General features: G+C 40.8%; 1 protein-coding gene across 3 annotated transcripts in view; it reads left to right on the forward strand.

Annotated features, from left to right (window-relative positions):
• LOC140493432 (astacin-like metalloendopeptidase) overlaps positions 1-27,974 on the forward strand; it is a 196,017-nt gene that overhangs the window by 42,384 nt on the left and 125,659 nt on the right. For all 3 annotated transcript variants that reach the window (XM_072591861.1, XM_072591859.1, XM_072591860.1), the window contains 2 exons: positions 3,621-3,689; positions 20,577-20,720. In XM_072591861.1, coding sequence (XP_072447962.1) covers positions 3,621-3,689; positions 20,577-20,720 — 213 coding nt within the window. The remainder of the gene's footprint in view (positions 1-3,620; positions 3,690-20,576; positions 20,721-27,974) is intronic.

Consider the following 27,974-nt stretch of genomic DNA (forward strand, 5'->3'; position numbering starts at 1 on the left):
GGGAGAATGTGCAAACTCCAAACAGACAGTCACCCAAGGCTAGAATCAAACCTGGGTCCCTGGCACTGTGAGGCAACAATGCTAACCACTGTGCCACCCAATCGTCCGATGGCCAGGCAGAAAGAACATTCCAAACTTTGAAGGTTGGCTTGAAAAAACAGCCTATGACCTTGCTCGATGCCAGCTATCATGGTTCTTATTTGATAATGGACCACCTCACATGTAACCACAGGGATAGCACTAGCAGTGTGCTTTTGAGTTGAAGACTCTGCACCAGGTTAAGTATGATCTTCCTGGACCTGGGGTGGGTGTGGGTGGGGAGGTGAAACAGCATTGGAAATACCATTGCTGGGCACAAGACTGTGCTAAGCTAGGGAGACTAAGAATCATGGAAATGGCCCTACATGTGTAAAAGGCATGGTCGATGTCAGGTCAGGACCAGTGGCATGTAAAGCTTGTGTAGATGTGATGGTCATAAACAAGCACGTAGACCATACAAAAGCTGCGATTTTGCAAACAGTGTGGGAGCAAAATGTGCTCTGCTCTTGGAACAGTAGGAAAGGTTGCCAGAGCCCAATGATTCACCTTCTCCATCAAGTGTTGACAGGTCCTCATAATCAGTAATGGACATGATGGATATAACTACCTCGACAGCAACTACCTTTGCTGCCAGAAGAAGAGAGTGAATTTCTACCGAGGCACTCCTGACCCAAGAGGCAAGCACCCATTGTTACTCAGCACCAATTTTGTGTGCTGAGTCAGAGGAACCCAAACTAGTGCTAAAATGCTCTAGGAGGCTCTCCAAGGCAAAGGACCAGTCCATGGGGAGGAATGTAGTGTTTGGAACTTCTCACCAGCTAGACCTCATTGAATGAGTACATTGATTGGGGCTGTTAATCTGGTCCAATTAGGGAGCCCTGGTTGACTGATTGAAAAGGGGGTGTATCGGAGATACTGCCACTCTGATGGCTGACTCTGAAGAGGCAATACTAAAGAACTGTTCATGTATGAATAAAGAATGACTTGATAACTGGATACTAACTTCTCTGACATTATTTTACTTGGGATCAAGGGCAACTTGGCAAATTGGATCCATAGTTGGCTGAGTGGCAGGAGGCAAAGAATGCTGGTTGAAGATTGTTTTTGTGGCTAGAAGCCTATGTCCAGTGGTGCACCACAGGATTGTGGTTCCCTTGCTGGTTTTAGAAATGCTAATGAGTTCAACATTAATATGTGAAATTTCAACAGTAAGTTTGCAGATAGTAATAAAATTGATTGTGTGATAGTGAGGAGAAATGTTTTAGACTGCAGCAAAATAAAGATAGACTGGTCAGATGGGGAAATGGGGCTTAATCCTGAAACGTATGAAGGGATGCAGTTGTGGAGGACTAATAAAGTACATGATGAATGGTGGTACCCTGCTATTACAGAACATGAGTGAGACTTTGGTGTGCATCTATTTTGATCCTTGAAGGCAACAGAACAGGTGGATAGAATGGTTATGAAGGCTTATGGGATACTTATCTTTATTAATTGAGGTATAGAATACAGGAGCTGGGATGTTATGCTTGCAATTTTAGATTGTTCATTTGGCCACAGCTGGAGTACTGTGCAGTTCTGGCCACCACACTACAGGAAGGATGTGTTTGTACTGGAGAAAGTGTAGAGGCAATTCATAAGCATGTTTTTCAAGCTGGAGTGTTTGAGCTATGATGAGAAATTAAATAAACTGGTATTATTATCCTGAAAGCAGAGAACTGAGGTAAAGGACCTCCGAGTCCTACAAAATTGAGGAGCCTAGGTAGGGTCAATATGAATAAATGTTTCCTTTACTCAAGGGTCATTTACAGGGGGCATAGATTTAAAATAAGGGGCTTGAGGTTTAGATGATATTTAAGGGGAAGGTTTTCACCCAGAGGGTGGTAGCAACTATTATATGAAGAACTATTTAGATGAACACTTGAAATGTCACAGCATACAAGACTACAAGCCAAATCCTGTGAGATAGACTGAGACTAGCTAGGTACTTGATGATTGGCATGGATACAAAGGGCTGAAGGGCATCTTTCTGTGCTCGATGTCTCTATTACTAGTTGCACCCTAAAGGGTTCTCTCACATGAATGCACACAGTCAGATTTCAGAACCAGGATCAGAAAGGGAAGTGTCCACTGAGTGTGACTCCACCTTGTACTTGCAAATGACCCACCTCTTATCAACAATACACTCAGTGCAGCTGCTGTCCCATCAATACTCAGCTGTAATTTTGACCTGCAGTTGCCAGTGTTGGATTGGGGTGGACAGAGTTAAAAATTACACAACACTAGGTAATAGTCCAACAGGTTTATTTGAAAGTGCTAGCTTTCGGAGCACTGCTCCTTCGTTAGGTAGCTAGTGGGGCAGGATCATAGGACACAGAATTTATAGTAAAAGATCTAACCTCACCTCTTTAATGCATTGTCTGAGCTGAGATGTCTCTCTTTTTTAAATAAAATCTTCAGTTATCTCGGGACTGTGACTTGAAAGAAATTCTGGGATTTACATACTAATCAATCCAAACTTGCATCCCCGTTCTAAGTGATTACAGACTGAACAGCAATCTAGATTTGTTCAATACATTGCATCAGTTGTATATCACTTTGATCTTTTACTATAAATTCTGTGTTCTGTGTCCTGTGATCCTGTCCCACTAGCTATCTGACGAAGGAGCAGTGCTTCGAAAGATAGTCTAACAGGTTTACTTGGATGTACTATAACCTGGTGTTGGGTGATTTTTAACACCTGTAAATTGGCATTCAACAAAGAATCCTGTTGAAAGCCTCAATGCCATGTCACCAGCAGCCACCACTCCTGGCAGCTTTTGGGAATGGGATTGAGCCTTTCTGGGGACTATATTCTGTAGAGAGTCTCAATGCTACATAATTGAACTCAAGAAGCATTGGGTGCCTCTTAGAGAGATGATGTACTTCTCCCATATCTTCTCCATTGTAGTTTGAACCTGCATAAAATCACCCATTATTTTCCTATTAGATTTTTTTTTCAGCTGCTATTAGACAAATTATGATTCTATTGAAGTTCACTTTCATGCCACTTTTCTATAGGTGAATTTGAATCATCCTCAAGAGAATGTTTCAATATGCATGGTCATATTTAACACACATTATGTCAAATGATAAAATAATTTTAATGTCATTAACTCCAACATTCATGTCAGATCAATATTCCACTTAACCACTATAATGTCTTCAGTTTTGGAAAAATACTAAAAATTGTAAGTTTGTAATATTGTGTTAGAGAGCCTTTGATGAAAGAAAGGCTTCCTGCTCCAGAAAGGAAATAAAATTCAAAGAAACATCACCTCTGCATTTTGATTCACTCCTTCCTGTGATTGAAGTGTTGGGGGCGGGTTGGGTGGGTGGGGGGGGGAGGTTGGAGGTGGAGTGAGTTTGTGTGGGGCAAGACAATTATAGACATACTTTAGCAAGTTATCTAAATGTATTTTCTCTAATCAACATCTGGGTGGCCATAAGGGATTTAAATGACTGGAAGGATTGAAAGAAAGTTGAAATGTTTTAAATTGAGGGAAATTTTTAAAAATTTTCAAATTGCCTTTGTTTTACAGATGCTTTTGGAGTAACAGTGGACCACAGTGATGTAGTTAACCTAATCATGGAAATTAACAAAGATCTCAGTAAGAAAATTTCAAGTTTATAATGTTGCATAAATATTATTCCTAAATTTACTTGGGTGTTTTCAGGGTATATAATGCAGCAATTGACACTGGTTAAAAATATGAGGACTGAAAAAAAATTACTGCACTGGTGAAACTAGATGCTTTAAACATGGATCTAGATTTAATGCAACTTGAAACAATGGGAAATATGGTGGCCAGACCTCTGTAATCATATGAAAGATCGAGTCAACGTCCTGGCAGTGGCAAAATCACCATCAAGTAATTTGGAAAGTGGGAAATTGCTAATGCAGAATCTTTATCCCTGAATACATGACAGTTTAGGAGTGGTTCAGATATTAAATTGGCAACACATGACGTTCGGTAATTGTCCTACTGTTTTACCAGTGGCTTCTCAGGAGGTTATTTGTAGTAAGGCACTCTATGCCCAGTTGGATATTTGTGGAGAGAGGTGACAACTTCAGATCCACTCCATGACTCACTTTACATGCTCAGTCATCTTTAGTTGGGCTCACACGTGATCCAGAGCCTGTGGTTAATGCAGTGTTGGCAAAAGCTATTGCTTCTCCTAGTGATTAGAGCAATGGTAGGCAAGTTGATGACAGCAGTTGGATTTTCCACCATCATCAAGGGTCTTGACCATTGGAAAGACCTGATCTCCTCTGAACTGAGGAAAGGTTAATGCCAGTTCTCACATTTTGGCCCCAGTTAGCTTGACAATATCCTGGCTATAGTGTGCCACTTTACTGTCAATGAAACTTTAAATATACAAAAGAAAAAGGTTTGGAATCTAGTCCATCTGTGCAAGTTCTGCTTTGGTGTCTAGTTTGTTTTCAATGAATTATTTGAGAAATAGTTGTCTTCTAATCCCTTACACTCCTCGATTCCTCATTCCTTGGTCAATTCTCCCTTTGAATTTGAATTTGATTTTCCATGGTGGTAATGCATGACAGTGGAGCTTTTTATGCCTGTCAAAGTGATGCATATTCAATTTTGTTAAGTTTTCTGGAACCACAGTTTGTTGCAAATAAAAAGGTATAATCTCATTAAATTCCCATTCAGAAGCCATTTTCTAAATCAGGTGCAGAACATTTCTGCAAAGCAATGCAATGAGCATTTAAAGGAGAAGGATGTATTTATGGCAAATCTCAGGAATTCAAATTTTTTTTTTACATTTGCTAAACTAATAAAACATTCATAAAAATATATATACACAGTAGATTGATGCTGCAGAAAAAAAGTGAAGATTTTTTGGGAATTCTGTGCTGATAAGGGATTCACATAATATAGAATTCAGCTTGCCCATACCTGGAGCGATAGTATCATTAATTTACAGAAGGAGGCGATTTGGGTTATTGAGTCCATGTTGGCACTCTGTAACAAAATCTAGTCAGTCCAGTTCTATTCTCCATACCCTTATTCTCACATTTACCTTTGAAATCATTAATCTTCGCTTCCATCACCCTAATTGATTGGAGTTTTTGAACTTGTACCACTGTTCTGCTGGAGATTTACCCTTCAGTAGCTGTTACTAGTCTACTTTGTCTAGATCCTTCCTTTCATAAATTCTGCCTTCCCCCAATCAAAAAAGTTTTTTTTTTGCAGGCTGTCTTTATCCTTTTCTGTAACAAACTTAAAAAGTATGAGATTGTGATCACTCTCACTAAAATGCTCCCCTATTGTCACATCAAACACCTGTCTGGTTCCTTTCCCAGGATTGGGTCCAGTACTTTCTAGGAGTACTTACATATTGATATAATAAACTCAACTGAATACTTGTCAAGAAATTTGCCTCTTCTAAATCCTGTATATTGTGATTATTCCAATTAATAATAATTATCTAATTATTATTTTTATGTGCCTCAGTGAATTGACCATACATCTTCCCAATTGCCTGCTGACTGTTTTGGGGGCTAGTATACACTCCTAACTCCCACCTTTTAAATTCTTAACCTCTACCCACAAAGTTATCGAATCATACAGCATGGAAATAGACCCTTTAGTCCAATCAGTCCATGCCAAACATAATCCCAAGCTAAACTTGTCCCACCTACCTGCTCCAGGCCCTCCCTCCAAACCTTTCCTATTCATGTACTTATCTAAGTGCCTTTTAAAAGTTGTAACTATGCCCACATCCACTACTCCCTCAGGAAGTTCATTCCACATATGAATCACCCTCTATGTAAAAAAAATTGCCCCCATCTCTTTTTTTTAAATCTCTCATTTGGCAGACCTTTCAAGACATCGTCCCTCCTTACTGCAGTAACTGACTCCTCACTTAATAATGCAACAACCTCTTTATACCCTTCCCTGTCTGGGCTGAAGCACCTCTAACCTGGAAAGTTGAATGGTAATGTTGCAATTCCACATGTTGACCACACCCTTAACTCATCTGTTTTACTAATAATACTCCTGGCATTTATGTGGATGTCCTCAATCCTTACCTTACTCACTTGAGACACAACATGGCTTTTTTTCTTTTCTAGGAAAGCTGTGACACAAGTGGATTGATATACTGTGTTCCCTGACTTTGCTGAACTTCTTCCAACTGCACAAATAAACCCTCCAGCAAGGATGTTGATGCCATCCTGCTTGTAGAGATCTCATCTTCCCCAGAAATGGTTCCAATGACCCAGGAACCTCCAGCCCTCTATCCTGCACCAACTGCTGAGCCACACGTTCATCTGCACTCCTATTTTATAATCACTGGCGCATAGCACTAGAATCCTGAGATTACGACCTTTGAGGTTGTGTATTTAATCTACTGTCTCACCTCCTGAACTCTTGATACAAGACCTTCATCCCTTGTTCTAGCTACATCGCCTGTACAGCTGTTTACCACAACTTCTTTCTTATCAGCTTTTGCCTTGAGAATGCCCTGCAGCCACTCATTGACATCCTTGACCCTGGTACCAGGGAGGCAACACAACAACCTGAAGTCATGTCTGCGTCCATAGAAACGCCTATCTGTTCTAACTAATGAATCACATGTTATGATTATTTTTGCTTTTTCTTCATTTCGTCCTATGCAGTCAAGCCGCTTATGGTGCCAGAAGGTTGGTTCTACCTTCACCCCTTTGAACCAGCACCCTTATTAGCTTACAAAATGAAACTAATTTGTGTGCAGGAGCCCAGGGGACTCCTGTACTACCTGCTTGTCCTTCTTTAGCTGTCTGGTGGTCACTCATTTCCTTCTTTCCTTCAGTACCTTGAGCTTAGATAACATGTTTGGAGAAGTAGTTACACTATGTAAGGATATGGCACAGTATCTCCAGCCATTGCTTGAGCTCTGAAACCCCGTGCTTACGTTTCTGCAATTGGGGAGTACTTCCTGCACACATCATAATCATAGATGCTGGTAGGGTCCATGACTTCCCACAAATGACAAGTCATATATTCCACTCAGCTGACCTTGCCTGACATGATTTAACCTTAAACTTAGTCTTATGAGCTAACTTCTCTATATAAAAGAAATTAATTCTTTTTAACCTTAATCCCCTTCTCTTATTCTGACTGTTATGTATCTGTATTGCATTTTTAAAAATTAATTTTTAGTTTAACCATAAGTGAATTTTACACTTTAACTCTAAATAAAATTTATTTTAATCCCGAAAAATAGTTTCTTACTAACCAGTCAGTTCGTTATATTTTCTCTGATGTCACTCCGTTTTGAAAAACAATCCTACTTAGCTATAATTTGAAAGCAACTTCATAATAGATATTCAAATTAACAACTATTACCAACAAATGATGATTTTCCTGTGATGTCACTGTTTTGTGTTGCTTTCCAATCCTGGGCCTCAATTTATCATGTTAAAAGCCTGACAAGCTATGAACCAAAAAACGTTCCTCTTCACTGAATTCCACACTCTTTCGAATTCTTAGAATGCACGTACACTTGGGCTGTGTCTCACTCTACATGCCATCATTTGCACCTGCTCATGCGAAGCTTATTGATGTAAACTAGTAGCTAAATTCCCTGGTTATTTGAACCATATGAGTAACTTGCATCAATAAACTCTCTCAAGGACCTTGACATCCTTTCTAAAATGTGCTCAGCAGAGCTGGACACAGTACTCTAAGTGGAATTTAACTAAAGATTTATAAGTCTTCAGCATGGCTATTGCATTTGTCATCAATTCTTCTATTAAACCCAAAATTGTTTTGTCAGGTGGTCATTCTGATGTCCTGCTACCTTCAAAGGTCTGTCTACAGGAATCTCCAGAGCCCTGTGTCACATTAGGGCACATTTGAAAACTATGCCATTATGTTTGTGTTGTCCCTCCCTACCTCTTCTGCAAAGCTACATCACCACACACTTTCTCTATTAAATTCCCTATTGTCTGCGCATTCTGATAACCTACATGGATTTATATTGTCCTTGCCTTTTTCACACCTCTAGGTTTGGTGCCATGAGCAAATATTGGAACATCACGCATTCCAATATCCAAGTTATTTATTATATTAAAAATACGTATTGGTCCTAGCAACGACCTTTGAAGACCAATGTCAACAATCCTGCAGTCTGGAAAACAGCCATTTACCATACATAAAATTGTATATGTTCTTGGATAGTGGGAAAGAGGATGCAAGCAGGTAGATGTTAGGGGATGGGAAGCAGGTATGTGGGACTGCATGGGGTAGAGGAGTCATAAAATTGTGTATATGCATCAACCCACTCACCTAGATCCCAGATTCAATTGCACTTTTACTTACGGTGTGAGAGGCACGAAGTAATAAAATCAATCATATTTGGACTATTTGAAGTTTTTAAGTGACCAATTACTGAATTAGTAACCACTTTGACAAACTGGCAGATTTTGCATAGGTGACCTCTTCCCCAGACGAGAGCAGAAATCTCTCCCTGAGCTAATTAATGCTCTTTTACATAGTAAATGACTGCAGTGCAGCTTGTTTAGCAAACCCTGCTAATATGTAAAATCTTGCCCATGACTTTGTTTTTTCCCTTAAGCCAACTTTTTTTTATCCAAGCTGACACTGCTCTGCCTATTCCATGAGCCTCAATTAGTCTTTAAGTAGCTCTTTGTCAAATGTTTTCCTAAAATCAAGTTGGACAAAACTCATTTGTTGCCCTTCATTAAACTCATCTGTGATGTCATTGAAAAAAATTCATTCAAACTAGTCAAATGTAATCAACCTTATACAAATTTGTGTTATCTCAGCGTAATTAACCAAAACCTGTTCAAGTGCCTGTAACTTGTTTAACTTATTGGCCTTAAGTTACCAGAAATACATACCTTTCTTGAGCACCAATGTCATATTTAACACTGTACAGTTTTGTTCTGCTTCCTGCCAGATTATGATAAGCCATTCCACTATCTTCATTTGCACCTCCCTTCATAATCTGTGATGCAACCAATTGGAGCAGCAGTTTACTTACTCTAAACATAGCCATCATTTTCAGTACAGTCTGGCCATTAATTTTCACTATATATATTCATCTGTCATGTATTCTTCAGCCAATAGTTGTCAGCATCCTGCGACTTCGTAAACACTGATACAAAGTACTCCTGAAGTATTCTACCTTGCTCAGTGCTTCTAAGCATATTTATTCCTTGTTTCACGCATCGGACCCAACCCACATTTTAGTACTCACTTAATATGATAAGATCCAGTATTCATAAATTCTGTAAGCTGTAAATGCTTTGAATGCAGATATAATTGAAAATCATTATCACAAGCACATATTCGGCACTTTTTGCATGGTGACAAAACACTATTATGTTTTGTGACTGTGTTCTTAATTTAAAGTATATTTGTATCATCTATTATCAAGGGCAAGGTGCCAGAGGACAGGAAAGTGGCAAATGTTATGACTTTTTTTAAGGAAGCCTGGGAACTAGAGACCTGTGAGTCTGATATCTATGGTGGGTTAGTTGTTGGTGATTCTAACAGATAGGATTTACATACATTTGGAGAGGTAAGGACTGATTAAGGCTTGTTGGTATGGCTTTGTACGAGGCAAATTGTGTGTCTCAAACTTGTTTGAGATTTTTGGGGAGGTAACCAAAATGTTTGATCAGGGCAAAAGTGGTAGACCTTGTTTACGTGGACTTTAGTAAAACCTTTCACAAGGTTCCACATGGACTAATTAGTAAAGTTAGATCACATAGAATTCAGGGAGAGCTTGCCAGCAAAATTGACTTGATGGTATGGGAGACAGAGGGTTGTTTTTGAATTGGCGGCCTGTGACCAGCAGTGTTCCATGATAGAAATTGTTTACATGAGAATTTAGTAGACATGGTAAATTTGTAGATGACATCAGAACTGGTGGTATAGTGAACGGTGAAGGAGGTTATCTGAGATTACAAAGAAATCTTAATCAGTTGGCTCAGTGGGCTGTAAAGTGGCAGATGGAGTTCAATTTGGATAACTGCGAAGTAAGAAACAAACAAGGGCAGTAAATATACATTTAATAGTAGGCCCTTGGGTGAAGTTCTGGAACAGAGTAACCTAGGGGCTCATGTCTATAATTCTTTGAAATCAGTGTCGCGTACAGACAGTGTGATTGAGATGGTGTTTAGTATGCTAATTGCTCAGGCAGTTGGGATATCATGTTGAGGTGGTGCAGGATGTTGATGGGAATTCTTCTGGAATACTGTATACAGATCTGGTCACCATACTGTAGGAAATATATTATTAAATTAGATAGGGTTCAGAAAGGAATTTCCAGAATGTTTCTGGAAATGGAGGGTTTGAGTTATAAAGTTATGCTGGGTCTTTTTTCACAGGAGCATAGGAGGTTGACATTTATGAAATTTTATAAGGGACATAGGATAAGTTGAATAGTAAGGGTATTTTCCCTAGGGGTGGGGGAGTTCAAAACTAGGGGGCATATTTTTAAGGTGAGAGGAGAAAGATTTAAAAAGGACACAAATGGCAACATTTTTATACAGAGGGTGGTTTGTGTTTGGAGTGAACTGCCAGAGGTGGATGCAGGTACAGTTACAACATTTAAAAGATATTTGGGGAGGATCCAAGATGGCAGCGACCCAGCAAGTCTAAGTCTACAGTGCTCCTCCCAAGACTTGGGCAAAGTGGGTCACCCACCCCCACCACACTCACCAAATCATTTAAAATAGCTGTTTAATGTAATTAGTTGCTTAGTATTGAATTTAACAATTTAATCTCCAGTAAAAATGACTAAAGGGAAGGGAACCCGCAGCTCTCAGCAAGCAGGAACCCCTCCCCCACCCTCTCCAGCTACAGCAGAGGCGTCCGCAGCCGCCCAGGGGACTTACCTACGGTGGTGAGCCTCGTGGAAATCATCTCCAAACTGGATGTGAAGATCGACGCTTTTATTGAAGAATCCCGAAGCCGATGGGACTCACTCTCAGCCATGCTGCAAAAGCACGACTGAGATATCAAGGAAATCGAGCGCTGAGTCAGAGGGGCGGAGCTAAAGGCCGCGACCTCCGAAACTACAGCACAATCAGCCGTGGATTGGGTCCAGACTCTCGAACAGCGAGTCCGGACCTTAGAGAACCACATTGACGACCTCGAGAATCGAGGTAGTCGAAAAAATATTCGTTTGGTGGGCCTTCCCGAACGGGAAGAGGAAGGCCAGCTTACAGCGTTGCAATACGCGGACCCGGCTCAAACCAGGGCCCTCACCCCGTCCTGTTCCGGCTGCAGAGCTATAAGGAGAGGCAGATACTCTTAGAAGCCTCCAGAAATCTTGGAAAAGATCCCCAAGCCATGATTCTATAAAGGATCCAAGATCATGTTATTCCAGGACTTTTCCAGGAAAGAGGAAGGCGTTCGATGAGGCGAAGAAGTGTTTAAGAGACTTAAATATTCAGTACTCCTTGCGCTACTCAGCGACGCTATGCTTTAACCATGAAGGATCCGTGTATAACTTCGAATCGCAGGAAAAGGCCAAGGAATTTTTGGACTCTCTTAGATAAATTGTAAGAGATAATTGATGTTGGTTTGCTTTCCCCCCACTCTGGTTTACACCCCCCCTCCATTTTTTTTTAAACTTATTTAATTTTTTTTTTACCTTACTGTTTAATATTATCTTGGGGGTGGGGAGAGGGATTTATTTATTTGTTCCCTACTTAACGATTTTCTCCCCCCCCCCCTTGTTTTTTTAAAATTATTCTCTCTCTCTATATACATATAGGCCGGGCGGTCTAGTTAATGTTGATGGGGTGAGATGGTTACCTTATCCTATTTTACCTCTGTCTCTAGGAGCGGGGTTGTTTTCTCTTGTTATTTTGTATTATTATATTTAATTAATACTTGTTGAGGTTGTTATTTTATAGTTATATATGTTTATACATTAGATTAGATTAGATTACTTACAGTATGGATACAGGCCCTTCGGCCCAACAAGTCCACACCGCCCCGCCGAAGCGTAACCCACCCATACCCCTACATCTACATCTACCCCTTACCTAACACTACGGGCAATTTAGCATGGCCAATTCACTTGACCTGCACATCTTTGGACTGTGGGAGGAAACCGGAGCACCCGGAGGAAACCCACGCAGACACGGGGAGAACGTGCAAACTCCACACAGTCAGTCGCCTGAGGCGGGAATTGAACCCGGGTCTCTGGCGCTGTGAGGCAGCAGTGCTAACCACTGTGCCACCGTGCCACCCACATGGTATTAACATTACCAAATATATCCAGGTGGGGGTGGGGGTAGGGTGCTCACTGTTAACTCGAGCTCTGTAGTATATTTGAATTTTCTTTATCCTATTGAGGAGTGCCTGGGTCAAGGGTGGGGCACTGGTTGGGAGAGGATACAATGGACCTTTGGAAAGGGAGTGATACCCCCTGGGAACAAGGGGGAAAATCTCCATTTAAATAAGTTTTATATTTTTTTTATTATACTGTTGTGAGTGTATTAGAGAGCCTTTATTTTTGTGAATTTTATATGCCCTATGCTCGGGATGTTCTGGATAGGGTTTCCCTTCCCAAGGGGTCTCGGATTTGCCTGGATGATTATGGTTGATCAGTCGGTTAAATGGTGCACCTGGAATGTCAAGGGGAGTAATTCATCAGTCAAAAGGAAGAAAATATTATCAAACCTCAAGAAAGAAAGGGTTGATATAGCTCTCCCAGAGGAGAGACACTTATTGGATAAAGAACACTTGAAATTACGACAGGGTGGATTTGATCATGCCTTTTTTTTCTTCTTTTAGCTCAAAAAGCAGGGAAGTTGTTATTCTTATTCAGAAGAATTTCCCTTTCAAAATCCTAACTCAGATAAAAGACTAATCTGGACAATGTATTCTGATTAAAGCCCTTATAAATGGAGAGGAATATGGGATTTTAAATTTGTTCTGCCTCCCGGCACACCCCTTTAAATTTATAACAAGCCTTCTCAAAAGTGATGGCTCTCGGTGCTCGTCAAACAATTACAGGGGGAGACTTCAATTGTATTATGGGTCTGGAAATAGATAGGATTCCCAAAAATACTGCAGGAGTATCTCCCAGATCTAGACAATTGGTGGATCTGAACAAAGAATTAGGACTAGTAGATGTATGGAGATGTCTTCATCCACAAAGCAGAGCTTTTTCTTTTTACTCCAATCCACATAAATGTCACACCAGAATCAATTTTTTTTGCCCCCTTGATTTTTTAAAATTCCATATCATCCTGTAAAATAGGCAGTATAGCAATTTCCGATCACACTGCTGTATATATGGAAATCTATGCGAGGAACAATGAGACATCCCCCCAGCATTGGCTTATGGACCCCTTCCTGATGAAAGATAGTAAATTTGTAAGGTACTTCTCTCAAGAATTTAAAACTTTTTTAGAAATTAATTTCGGTACGGCTAGCAACCCATCAATGATGTGGGAGACCATCAAAGCTTACGCGTGAAGTTTGATCATCTCATACTCAGCAACCCAGAAAAAATTAAAGGGAGAACAACAACATCTCCTCGAAGCTCACTTAAAAGAGGCTGAAACAGCATATGCTAACAGACCTTCTGTTATCAAATTACAAAGGATTACAGCCCTTAGGACAACTCTAAACACCACGTTTACCCAAACGGCCAAGAGGGAAATATTATTTGCAAAACAAAGGTTATATGAATTTGGCGATAAACTGGGTAGATACTTAGCATTTCTTGCAAAGAGAAAGAAGGCCCCTCAAACTATCACATCTATCAAGGAAAGTGCAGGTATTCTGACTCATGATCATAAAGGGATTAACGCAATCTTTAGAAAATTTTATTCTGATTTATATAAATCGCAGGATTGTGAAGACAGGACTAGGAGGATGCAATCATTTTTTAAAAATTTGACCTTTCCGGACCTAACTCTGGAACAGGTATCGGTTTTGAATGTTCCCCTAACAATTCAAGAAATACTTGATGCAGTCAGGCAACTTCAGAGCAGTAAGGCGCCTGGCCCAGATGGCTTTCAAGTTGAATTCTGTAAAGAATTTACAGGAATATTGGCTGGTCCACTTATGGACATGTATAACTATGCATATAGTTAGGGCTGTCTCCCGCCTTTGCTGAAAGAGGCAAATATCTCTCCTATCCTTAAAAAAGGAAAGGATCCAGAAGATTGCGCATCATACAGACCAATATCCTTGCTAAATGTAGATTTTAAAATCCTCTGTAAAATGTTAGCATTGAGACTAGAAAGGGTATTGCCGCACATCATAAAGGAGGATCAGACGGGGTTTATTAAGGGCTGTAGATTATCCAATAATATTAGAAGGGTTTTGAATATGATTCAAGCCTGCTATCAGGGAAAGATACCAGTAGTAATCTTGTTAGATGTGGAAAAGGCATTCGACAGGGTTGAATGGTCATAATTGTTTTACACATTGGAAAGGTTTGACGTTGGAAAGGTGTTTACCATAAGGGTCTCAACATTGCATAGTGATCCCAAAGCAGTTGTGATTACCAATGGATTAGGCTCGGATAGCTTCAGTGTGGGTAGGGGCTGCCGACAGGGGTGTCCTCTCTCGCCATTGTTATTTACGCTAATAATTGAACCACGAGCAGAAGCTATACGGGCTGATCCTAATATAACGGCCCCGAGGATTGGTACAGGTAAACATAAAATTACACTTTATGCAGATGATGTTCTTCTATTCCTCAGTAATCCTCTGGTGTCTGTGCCTCGCTTAATCCAAGTTATTAATATATTTAGTGCATTCTCAGGCTATGAAATTCATTTCTCAAAATCGGAGGCTATGCCAATGGGTGGCCTTGCTATTATATCCCACTTAGTGGACAGATCCCACTTTCCCTTTCGGTGGTCCCTGGAGTGTTTCTTATATTTAGGCATTTTTATTACCCCAGTATTTGGTCAGTTATACAAGGCTAACTTTGTGCATTTACTGAAAAGGATAAGGCAGGACCTCCAGCAATGGGGAGACCTTCCAATTTCCTGGCTGGGTAGAATAGTACTACCTAAAATGAATGTCCTGCCCGTCTCCTATACCCTATGAGACTGCTTCCGGTGATGCTGCCGAGGCTGGCACTATGTAAATTATATGGCTGGTTGGGTTCCTTTATCTGGAATCATAGACGGCCCCTCATTAAGTTGAAGAAGCTACAGCTTCCACAGGCATGGGGAGGATTGGATTTCCCAAATTTTAGGAAATATCTGTTAAGTTCCCTATTAAGTTACATAGCTGATTGGGTCTTATCTGACCCGGAATCAATCTGGCTGGACATTGAGGCTTCTCAAGTAAAATGCCCACTTATTAACCTCTTATTTTCAGACAAGAGGAAAATCATTACGGATCACTGTAAAAACCCTATAATACTAAACACAATTAAAGCTTGGAATATAATGCGGCAAAATGAGGGCAACTCTCATAAAACATCCCCCTTTGCTCCGATAGTGGGAGCATGGGGATTTCAACCGGGGTTTACAGATGCCACTTTCAAACTCTGGAGATCCAGGGGTATCTCTTGTATAGGGGATCTGTTTAAAGAAGGGGTCCTGATGTCTTTTGAACAGCTGCGTCAGAAATTCAGACTACCTAATGGAGACCTCTTTCGATACTTCCAAATTCGAGATTACATACAGAAGAAGACTATGTTACTGGATAGTCTCTATAAATCAGATAGTGAATGTAGAGTGCTATGGCCAATGGGGGTATCTTCCGTCAGTACTATTTATCATTTACGACATGATGAAGTATCGGGAGATATGGACAATCTGCTTAAAACATGGGATCAGGATTTGGGACTAGAAATCTCTATAGAAATGTGGGATGACATTTGGGAAAATGCCAGAAGAATCACCATCTGCAACAGAATTCAGGCTATTTAGCTGAAGATACTTTATAAGGCCCATATAGCACCGGATCGATTGGCAAAATTTGAGGCAGGAGCATCTCCAATGTGTCCCAAATGTAAAATAGAGGTGGGCACTCTTGTACATTGCCTATGGGCCTGTCATAAGATCCGTAGATATTGGACTAAAGTAGCAAGTACCCTGACAGAAAGTTTAGGAACGGAAATTAAAGTGGACCCTGTATCTCTCCTTTTGGGCTTTTCGAACTTACCCTCCCTGGATTTGCACGCGAAGAGATTATTTTCTATTCTCTCTTTCTGTGCAAGGAAAAATATTTTGGTAAACTGGGTGGCTGAGGGCCCCCCCGGACTTTCAAATTGGCACAGATTAATTATGGAATGTATTCCCCTTGACTTCCTTACAAATATGGTGCACCAAAAGATGCATTATTCCATAAAATATGGCAACTCTGCTTGAATTACATAAATACAAATATTTTGGCCATCCTAACAAGGGCTTTTATTTAATTGAGATGGCAAACCTGGCTGGTCCGGGGACCCTTGGGAGAGGAATCCCGCACGAATACGGGTTTTGTTACATTTGATGTTAACACATTCCGAGCATGTATCTCACTACCCAATTTCTGTGTTATCTGTCGTTTTTTTTCTATTATTTGAATAATGTAAGAGACTTAATTATACACTCTGGTTAGTTGTAAGTTAGATTAGTAGTTAGTTGAGTTTTTTTTTCTTGGTATTTTTCTTTTGTTAAATTTTGGTTATTATTTATTTAAGATTTAATTGTATATCAGTGTTTATACTTGGGATTTTTTTTTACTTTTGTAAACTTATAAAAATGTTAAATTTTCAATAAAAATATCTAAAAAAAAAAGTAAAACACATTTGGATAAGTACATACATTGATTTGGAGGGATATGGACCAAACAAAGGTAAATTTAGTTTAGTTTAGTTTGGGACATGGTCAGCATAGACTAGTTGGACTGAAGAGTCTGTTAGTAGATTGAAGGTGGTATTAAAACTTCTGAAGACAGCAAACCCCCCGGGTGTTTTGATCATCAGAAATTTTATGTTCCAGATTTGTTAATAATCACCATGGTGGGATTTGAACTCTTGAGAATTAGACTATTCATCCAGAGAACCAGGCTACCATGTTATTATTGCACCACTATCTCCCCACAAAATGTTCAGAATGTACGATGGCTACAAGGACCATCTGTTTTCCAATACTGCATAGTTGGAGTATAAGCATGAAAGAATTTTTAAGATATCCCTGTAGACTTTCAGACAAAGTTAGTCTGCCACATTCCAGGAGAAAAAGAGAGAACTGCCAGAAGCTGAAGGTTTCTGAGAATCACTGCAGGAATGTAGGTAGAGCTCACACTTGATTTGGAAAGCTAGTATTCATGGGAGTTAAAAGGAGTCTAGAAAACTTGCCTTTAGCTAGAAGGCGAAGTATCCAGAAAAACTGTCATTTTTAAAAATGTTTCCAGGTTGGGAAAGGAAATTAATTGGAAGTGAATGCTTGATTACTTGAAGCACAATGTTGGAAATAGTGTTAATGGGTTTCTTAGTTTGATACTAGACATTCTGTTTAAAAGTTCAATTTCTCAATTGCCTACAATAGCAGTGATTAAGCAACAGTGCCTTCATGTGTTTACTACAGTGAATGTCTCAGACTATGAAATCTTATGTTAGCCATTCAGCTATTAACTAGAAGTTTGAATTTTGTTTTTGAACTGTAGTGGTCACCTGGTAATTGTAGCAATACAGTCCTATGAAAGGATATTAGACCAGGTGGTGTGGGGAAAAGAGGCACAAAAAGGAAAGTGTTCAAGGAAGGAATACAAAATCTTACATGGTCAGCAGCTGAAGGCATTGCTATCAATGGCAGGGTGTTAAAGAAGCATATATACCTTGATGCTTGTAGCGCTGGAGGAAGTTAGAAAGATAGAGGACTGAATTTTATCAGCCTCTGGAAGGCTGCAACACAGCAGTTGTCAAAAATCATCACTATATGAATTGAGCCATCTTATTAGAAGGAAATATTTCTCATTGGAGCATAAGATACTTGAGTAACTCAGTAAATGGTAGCTCGGTATAATGTGATCTAAATATCGCAGGATAAGACTGTCAAAATTGAACCAAAGTACTGCATGTGCAAGATATGGAAAGTTTAGGATTCTGGCAGCAGACTTCTGGATGAATTTATGGAGGGTTGAAGATAGGAGGCTACAAAGACAACATTAGAATAGCTAAGTCTAGAGGTGAAAGAGATATGCTGAGGCAGGACCAGAGGTAGGTAACAGTAGAAGGTTAATGATGCTATGGCTATGTGACCAAGAGATCCACTCAATGTAAAACAATTCAATGCATCCTCTGACAGTCAACAGAGGCAAGGAAACAAAGTTGCATGGATTGGCCCAACAAGTCCACAACGACCCACCCATACCCCTACAATTACCCCTTACCTAACACTACGGGCAATTTAGCATGGCCAGTTCACCTGACCTGCACATCTTTGGATTGTGGGAGGAAACCGGAGCACCCGGAGGAAACCCACGCAGACACTGGGAGAATGTGCAAACTCCACTCAGTCAGTCGCCTGAGGCGGGATAGTGGTGGCATACCTGTGTAGGTTTTCTACCAAGTATTTGAACATAGTCCAGTCCACTGATTCCAAGCAGTCCCAGAGATGGTCGTCCACAGCCTCAGACCAGCATTGTGGTTACCCGCTTCCTCTTACCAGTTTACAAACAGAAGCTGAACACAGTGCTGGAATCTGATTTTCTGAAGTGTGGGCAGAGGATGGAGAGGTAGACATATTTGATGGCTGTGTAGCAGTGGTCCAGGATGTTCGGTTCTTCTGGGGCAAGAGATATTTTAGTGGTACTTAGCAGCACCTTCTTGAGGTTGGCTTGATTGAAGTCACCAGCCATAATGAATAAAGCCTTGGAGAATTTTGGCTCTAGAGTGTTTGTGATGGTGTAAATCCTGTCTGCTGTATTCCCCACATCTGCATGGGGTGGTATGTATACAGCTGTCAGGATGGTGGAGGTGTATTCACATCGTAGATATTATGAACAGTATTTTGCTGAAATCTGCATCAACAGGACTGAGATTGAAAGGGTAGAGAGCATCAAGTTCCTTGGAATGATGATAACCGACCTGTTCTAGTCTTCCCATGTAGATGCAATGGTCAACACCACTTCTTCCTCAGACAGCTCAGGAAAGGTTTCATGGTCATAAGGGCCCTCACCAACTCCTACAGATGCACAGCTGAAAACATACTGTCCAGGTGCATAACGATCTGTGTCTGTGAAGCAATGGCTTGCCTGGATCTCTACGTCCGAGCACGAGGAAGTGTTGATCAGGGAGCATACCCCACCACCTTTCTCTTTCCTGAGGATGTCATGTCGTCCATGTGGTGTATGGAGAACCCATCAGCTTGTAGGATGCAGTCGGGAGTGAGCCAAATCTCTGTGAAACACAGCACATAACAGTCTCTCAGTTATTCCACCTATCCACTCCACCCTCCTCTCTGACCTATCACCTTCATCCCCACCCCCATTCACCTTTTGTACTCTTTGCTACTTTCTCCCCACCCCCACCCCCCTCTCATTTATCTCTCCATCCTGCAGGCACCCTGCCTCTATGCCCGAAACGTCGATTTTCCTGCTCCTCGGATGCTGCCTGACCTGCTGTGCTTTTCCAGCACCACTATAATCTAAAGTCTAGATCTGGGTTTATCCATTTTGGTTTTGATAGCCTAGGAGTATGCAGGGGAAGGGGGTGTTGAAACTAAATTGTTTCAACCACACCTTCAGGCCAGAACGTTTGCCCTATTCCTGTAGGGTTCCTGCATCTGGTCATTCGTGGGAGTTGGTGGAGCGAGTCTTCTGTTGCAGCAGGTAAGTGTGTCAGGTCCAGTTGGGCTGGACTACTCCGGGTGGGATGCTACGAGATTGTAGATCAGATCAGGTCTGGGCTGGTCTGGTTTCTTTGCTAACAGGTCTTGGCGGTGGAATTTTCGTTTTTAGGCAGTACCAGGTGCTGATGAAGTGAGTCTTTTTCTGTATGTGAGTGAGTCCTGGTTGAGCTGGGCATCCTCAAAGTCGTGTTGCTGCTGGTCAAGTACTTATCGTTCCAAGTCATAGTTGCGGTCAGGTCGCTGCGGGAATATTAACAGTAATTTTTACACATTTAGAATTTAAGTTTAGAAGTATAGAATAGTTATAAGAAATGTTAGAATTAGATCTGCTGAAGTGAGCTAGCAAAGAGTCGCACGGTAATAGTGCCATATTGAAAGAAAGAGGTAAATGTGTTGGATGCAATTTCTCAAAGGTTGACTAAGTTAATACCTGGAATATGTGAGTTGCCTTAAAAGATTGGACAGGCTAGGCTTGTATCCACAAGGGTTCACTGAGTGAAACGTATAAGATCCTGAAGGGTGGGTATGGACAGGAAGTGAAATAATTCTGATCTCATTCCAAGTTTTTAACAAAATGTCTTATGAAATAAGGATAATTAAATGTAAGCACTGCAGTGTGCAAATACAAAAATGCAACAGCGATTGCAAACAGAACTTTCACTTGAACCTCTTTTATTTTCTTTCTTTATAGTAAATACCAGTGCCTCAGAGAACGTTATTGGTGGAGATTACCGTGAACACCCTGGGTCAAGTTGTTTCGGTGGTCACAATAGCTGCTTATGGCCTTCCTCAAATATGAATATTTATGTACCCTATATTTTCAGATCAAATTATAGTAAGTTTAATGTTGCTTATTATTATTAATCTTACAACTTAACTAAAATTAAGTGTTGTGAATAAGAGTAGATTTAGCACTTATTTGATTTTCTAGTATATAATGTGGATATAACAACAATTTTGACCAGTGTGATTTTTGCGAAGATTTGTAGCTCAGGTTGAAGTTCAGGTTATAAATTTGCTCGCTGAGCTGGTAAGTTTGTTCTCAGATGTTACGTCACCAAGCTAGGTAACGTAATCAGTGAGCCTTCATTGAAACACTGGTGTTCTGTCCCGCTTTCTATTTATGTGACTTAGTCTCTAAAGATGGGGTCCAAATAATGATGGAGTTCCAGTTTGAATGCCAGACTTCTAGGAATTCCTGTGCATATTTCTGTTTAGCCTGTCCTAGGATGGATGTGTTGTCCCTGCAAGGACTGCAACAAACACTACGTCGGACAGTCAGGCAGGAAACTAGCTGCCAGGATACACGAACACTAACTAACCCCAAAAAGACATGACTAGCTATCACTAGTATCCCTACACACAGACGAAGAAGAACACCACTTTGACTGGGACAACACATCCATCCTCGGACAGGCTAAACAGAGACGCCCACCAGAATTCCCAGAGGCCTGGCATTCAAACTGGAACTCCATCACTAAACAAGTCAATTTGGACCCCATTTATCAACGTTATAGGAAATAATATCGTCCACTTTAAGAGACCAAGACACACAAATACAAAGCTGGACAGGCCACCAGCTCTTCAGCGGAGGCTCACTGATGATGTTACCTAGCATAGTGACAAAGCATCTGAGAACAAACCTACCAGCTCATCGAGCGAACTTACAACCTGCTGTTACCAGTCCTCAGGTGAGGTTTCCCAATATATTACATATGTATTATGTTTCCGAAATGGATATACCAAATTCTCATGCTTCTGGGTAAGAAGGCTGAACTGACTCTTCTTTGTTCATCTGCTTTTGGTTATTAGGAGCTACTTTTTCATTCTCACTAGCTGACATATTAGGCAATGCAGTCACATAGTAACAGTATCTTCCTTATTTGTATTGATAAATGAGATATTTGGACTCTTGCAGAAACAAGACTGGAAGAATTCATCAATATCCTTAAACCAGTCAAGGACAGTAGTGGGAAGTTGTGCGTGGAGTCTGAGGAGACAGGAGAGGTGCTAAATGAATATTTTGCATCAGTATTCACACAGACTGTTGTTGAGGAGAATACTGAGGTACAGGATATTAGATTAGACAGGATTGAGGTTCATAAGGAGGTGGTGTTGACAATCTTGGAAAGTATGAAAACAGGTAAATCCCATGGGCAGGATGGGATTTATCCTAGGATTCTATGTGAAGCTAGGGAGGAGATTGCAGAGCCTTTGGCTTTGATCTTTGTCATCATTGTCTACAGCAATAGTGCCAGAAGACTGGAGGATAGCAAATGTACCCTTGTTCAAGAAGGGTTGTAGAGACAGCCCTAGTAATTATAGACCAGTGAGCCTTACTTCAGTTGTGGGTAAAGTGTTGGAAAGGATTATAAGAGAGAAGATTTATAATCATCCAATAGGAATAATTTGTTTAGGGATAGTCAACACGGTTTTGTGAAGAATAAGTCGTGTCTCACAAACATGATTGAGTTCTTTGAGAAAGTGACCAAACAGGTGGTTGATGTGGTATATATGGAAAGCATGATTTGGAGAATTCGGTGTTAGAGTGGGGCATACAAAGTTACAAATCACACAACACCAGGTTATAGTGCCACAGGTTTAATTGGAAACATGCCTTCGCCACTGATGAAGGAGCGGCACTCTGAAAGCTAGTGCTTCCAATTAAACCTGTTGGACTATAACCTGGTGTTGTGTGATTTGTAATGTTATATGGAAAGCGTTTGATAAGGTTCCCCACGATAGGCTATAGCAGAAAATACAGAAGCATGGGATTGATGGTGCTTTATCAGTTTGCATCAGACATTGGCTAGCTGAAAGAAGACAGAGGGTGATGGTTAATGGGAAACTCATCCTGGAGTTCAGTTACTAGTGATTTACCATAGGGGTCTGTTTTGGGGCCACTGCTGTTTGTCATTTTTGTAAATGACCTGGATGAGGGCGTAGAAGGATGGGTTAGTAAATTTGCGGATGACCCAAAAGTCAGTGGAGTTGTGGACAGTGCGGAAGGATGTTGCGGAGCTGGGCTGAGAGGTGGCAAATGAAGCTTAATGCGGGAAAGTATGAGGTGATTCACTTTGGAAGGAGTAACAGGAATAGAGGATATAGGGCTAATGGTAAGATTCTTAGTAGTGTGGATGAGCAGAGAGATCTCGGTGTCCATGTGCATGGATCCCTGAAAATTGCTATCCAGGTTGAGAGGGTTATTAAGAAGGCATATGGTGTATTAGCTTTTATTGCTGGAGGGATTGAATTCCAGAGCCATGAAGTCATGTTGCAGCTGTTCAAAACCCTGGTGCGGCCACACTGGGAGTATTGCGGACAGCTCAGGTTGCTGCATTATGGAAGGATGTGGAAACTTTGGAAATGGTGCAGAGATTTACCAGGATGTTGCCTGGTATGGAGGGAAGGTCTTATGAGGAAAGGCTGAGGGTCTTGAGGCTGTTTTTGTAAGAGAGAAGATTCAGAGGTGACTTAATAGAGACATATAAGATGATCAGAGGATTAGATATGGTGGACAGTGAGAGCCTTTTTCCTTGGATGATGCTGGCTAACACAAGGGGACGTGGTTTTAAATTGAGGGGTGATAGATATAGGACAGATGTCAAAGGTAGGCTCTTTACTCAGAGAATAGTAAGGACATGGAATGCCAACTTTAAGGGTACTTAAATGGTCATTTGATAGACATATGGATGATAATGGAATAGTGTAGGATAGATGGGCTTTTGATTGGTTTCTCTGGTCGGCACAGCAAGAACTGAAGGGCCTGTACTGCGTTGTACTGTTCTATGTTCTACCTCTCCTTTAATATTTTAGATTGCAACATGGGGAAAAAGCATTAATTTCTCAGATATAGCAATATTTAAATTGGTACAAGACAGCAGACGTAAATTAACAACAAAAGGTTTTATTTTAGAATAATTAACATTTTTCCACATAAACAAGTCATCACCCTAAATACATCTACCACAGATGGTGAGGTGACAGCTAATGCATTTCCATTGAATTTGTGCAAAATTGGAACATTTTAATTAGACAATTACTACCCTTATTATTGCATCTGAAGTCTCAATTTCAAATTTAACTAGAGCTGTTAACTAAGATTTCATTAGAATAGGATCCACCACATTCTTTCCAGCTGTCTGTTTTCCTGAACTTAGGCCACATTAAACAAGACATTGCACATTCATTTGTAAGGAATTCAATACCTGAGAGATTTAAAGTTTTCTTGGATTCCAATTGGCCAAGTATTGGTTTGTTGACAGATTAAAAACTATTCTCTCTTTCTCTCCCCCTCCCACCCACCGCTTGCAACCTCTTTCTCCAAATCCCAATAATCCTCTTACAACTCCTCTCCACAACATCCTTATAGACTCCTTCTTGCCAATAACCCTGATGTGGTCTTCCCTTCTCAGAGACATCTTGCAATCATCTGAAGTACTGAAAAAACTTCGCAAGCAACATCTGTAGAGAGAGAAAAGCAGAGTTTGCATTTCCAGTTCAGTGAGCCTTCATCAGAACTTTAGGCTCCTGATTACATTGTCAATAAAAGACAGCCCTGTATCCTGCTTTTGATTAAAGATAGCCCCTGATCAAGAGCTTGACTAAAGGTACCCTCAATCACTGCCTCAACCAGGGTTTATTTCCCAGTGACTTCCTCACTGTCTTTGTTTACTTTCATAAATGCCTATTGATTGTCCAGTCTCACTTTTTTACTTCTCCCACTGTTGAGCCTTTGACCAACAAGCAGTGGAAGAAGCCAGTATGTGATTGAATGAGCATTCTGTTAATGGGGCCAGTTTCTCTTTGATTACTCTGCATGAATTTTTGTCAGAAATTCTGGGATCTTTGTTGGCACAGTTTCCTAGCACTCCTGTATGTTTTGAATATTGTCTTGTGGATGACTGCATTGCTGTTGCCCATGCTGCACCAAATTGCAAGCCATTTTTTGGATTTCATCAATTGTTTGTATAAGAAACTTGTATAGCCCACAGCTGGTCAGTGAAATGTTCAATTTATTATGTGTTGATGGAGAATCTCTTCAAATTGCTGTGCAATTCTTGTATTTTGTCAACCCACCTCTCTCAAAGATCTACCAACGATAAGGGAATCCAATTCTAGATTTGTTGTATTAGTTCAATCTTCCACGAAATATCTCTGCAAGTATTTGATACAAAGTTGAAAAAAGAAATCTCTACAAGTCACCAACAGTCCTGGTATACAGAAGAATTGCTGTCAGCACTGAGTCTTGGACTTTGTGTCAGGAACACGAAAGCACTCAAGGAATTTTATCAATGCCGCTGCTGCGTTCTCCAGATTCAGTGGTAGGACTGTTGAACAAATGTTAGTGTCCTCCTTGAAGTATTAAGGCGAAACTTGTACAACAAAAGTTGTTAGATCAGTCAATGATTAGATAGCTCTGCTAATAGGTTGGCTTGTTTGCTCATGCGAAGATCCATGCCAAAAGGTTATTATCTTCATTGCTCTACTGTTTAATTTACTAGTTGCTCATACTCCCTTCATATAATGTCTTTCTTAGTCTTACCTACAGTGTCCCCAATATATGTATGTCCAACTCATGAATGCTCATACTTACGCACATGATCTCATAAGAATTTTAAAGATCCAACATTGAAGCATTTCCTGTACTTACGAACAGCTCCTTTGTATTATTCTGCATTGTGTTCCAACTTGTGTACTAATCAACTTGCAAATGGACTCCAAAACGGAACCCATTTGAAACCTGGGGACTGCCTGTATATCATTTGTATTCCTGCAACTGGATCCTTCCTCTCCTGCAGCCCGTCCCTCTGCAGCCCTGAGGAGGTTACCTTAATATCCACACTGCTGCTTACTATTAGGACATAACTCTTACTCCCCTCACTTGAATTGCTGCATACAATATAGTGGTGTGATCAGTTTACTCGTCATTCCTGCAGTCACTGTTTTTATCCATACGTCTCATCCTCAAATGTATTTGACAAATGCAAAGGTTAAGGCTCTTGCAACGCTATCTTCTGGATCTCTACATCTACCTTACTCATAATCCTCCCTCCTCTGGCTATGAGCAAACGTGATTGCCTTTTGGAATAAAGCATTGAGCAACTTTCTGCCTCCCCAGTGCATTTCATTGTCTGAAGTTTGGACTCCACATCATTAACCCTGAGCTGAAGTTCTTCGAACTGTCGGCAATTACTGCAGAGAGGGATATTTTTTCCGGTAGGCTTTGAGGAAGTTTCTGAAATGTTTAATTTGCCATCTTGATAACCATTGCCATGACAAAGCTCAGAATAGAGACCTAGTTTTGAAAGTTGTGTTGACATGTGGAAAATGCAACCAGTTGATCATAACTAGTGCCTTTGTGTTAGAGATATATGACCTGAGAAAACACTGATATTAGAGTGCCTTTCCTGCCATTGGATTTACAGGATTTTATGGAGGCATCACTGGTTATTTTTCTGAAGTAGTTTAAAGTGTCCACTGTACATGGGCGGCATGGTGGCACGGTGGTTAGCATTGCTGCCTCACAGTGCCAGAGACCCGGGTTCAATTCCCGCCTCAGGCGACTGACTGAACTGTTTGCACGTTCTCCCTGTGTCTGTGTGGGTTTCCTCTGGGTCCTCCGGTTTCCTCCCACAGTCCAAAAATGTGCAGGTTAGGTGAATTGATCATGTTGAGTTGCCTGTAGTATTAGATGAAGGGGCAAATGTAGGGAAATAGGTCTGGGTGGGTGGCGCTTCAGCGGGTCAGTGTGGACTTGTTGGGCTGAAGGGCCTGTTTCCACACTGTAAGTAAGTAAGTTACCTCAGTGGACACTACCTATCTCTAATGCATACAGGAGGACTGGTAACACTGCTGCCCTGTAGACCATAAGCTTGGTGTTGAGTTTGAGATCTTTCTGATCAAGCACTCTATTTCTCACGAAACCATTGGCTGCACTAGTGTACTGGAGTTGCAATGATTAATTTCATTGTTAAAGTGTGCCTCCACTGAGTGCACACTGTCAAAGGTACAGCTATTGTTCCACATTGTCCAAGTGGATCATCGTGGATCTTGATAGTATGGGGCAGTGGGAATAGCTGGTAAAGAGCCTTTGACTTGTGGATGACTAACATAGAAACATAGAAAATAGGAGCAGGAGTACATGATTCGGTCCTTCGAGTCTGCTCCGCTATTCATTATGATCGTGGCTGATCATCCAACTCAGCCTGTTCATACTTTTCGCACTATTCCTTTGATCCCTTTACACCCAATTCCTTCTTGAAATCATGCAATATTTTGGGCTCAACTGCTTTCTGTGATGATGAGTTCCATAGGCTAACCATTCACTGGCTGAAGAAATTTCTCCTCATCTTGGTCTTAAATGGTTCACCCTGAATCCTTAGACTGTGACTCCTGGTTCTGGACTCCCTGTCCTCTGGGACATCCTTGCTGCATCTATCCTGTTTAGTCCTGCTAGAAGGTTCTAGGTTTCTATGAAATCTCCTCTAATTCTTCCTAACTCCAGCAAAAATAATTTTCATCAATTCAATCTGTACTGTACTCCCTCTCTTGCAAGTACATTTTTCCTCAAATCAGGAGTCCAAAACAGCATACACTGTTCCAGGTGTGGTCTCCTCCCAAGGCTCTGAATAATTGCAGAAAGACATTCTGTACTTGAATCCTTTCACTACAAAGACCAATGTACCATTTACCCCTTTTACCACCTGCAGTACTTGCACGTTTACCTTCAGAGGCTGTGTATAAAGAAACTGTCTCAATTTATACTCTTTCAGATAATAACCTGCCTTCCTGTTTTTACCACCAAAGTGGATAACTTCACATTTATCCATATTATACTGCATCTGCCAAGCATTTGCCCATTCACTTAGCTTTGTCCAAATCGCACTGAAACATCTTTACATCTTCTTCACAACTCACCCTCCCACCCAGCTGTCATTTGCAAATTTGGAGATGTTACTATGTCATCTAAACAATTAATTCATGTTGTGAATATCTGGGATCCTAGCACTGACCTCTGTCATAACCCACTAGGAATGGCTTGCTGTTTGGAAAAAGACCCATTTATTCTTTGTTTTGTGTCTGTGAA

The sequence above is a fragment of the Chiloscyllium punctatum genome, chromosome 22, assembly GCF_047496795.1.
Source record: "Chiloscyllium punctatum isolate Juve2018m chromosome 22, sChiPun1.3, whole genome shotgun sequence".
Classification (NCBI taxonomy): domain Eukaryota; kingdom Metazoa; phylum Chordata; class Chondrichthyes; order Orectolobiformes; family Hemiscylliidae; genus Chiloscyllium; species Chiloscyllium punctatum.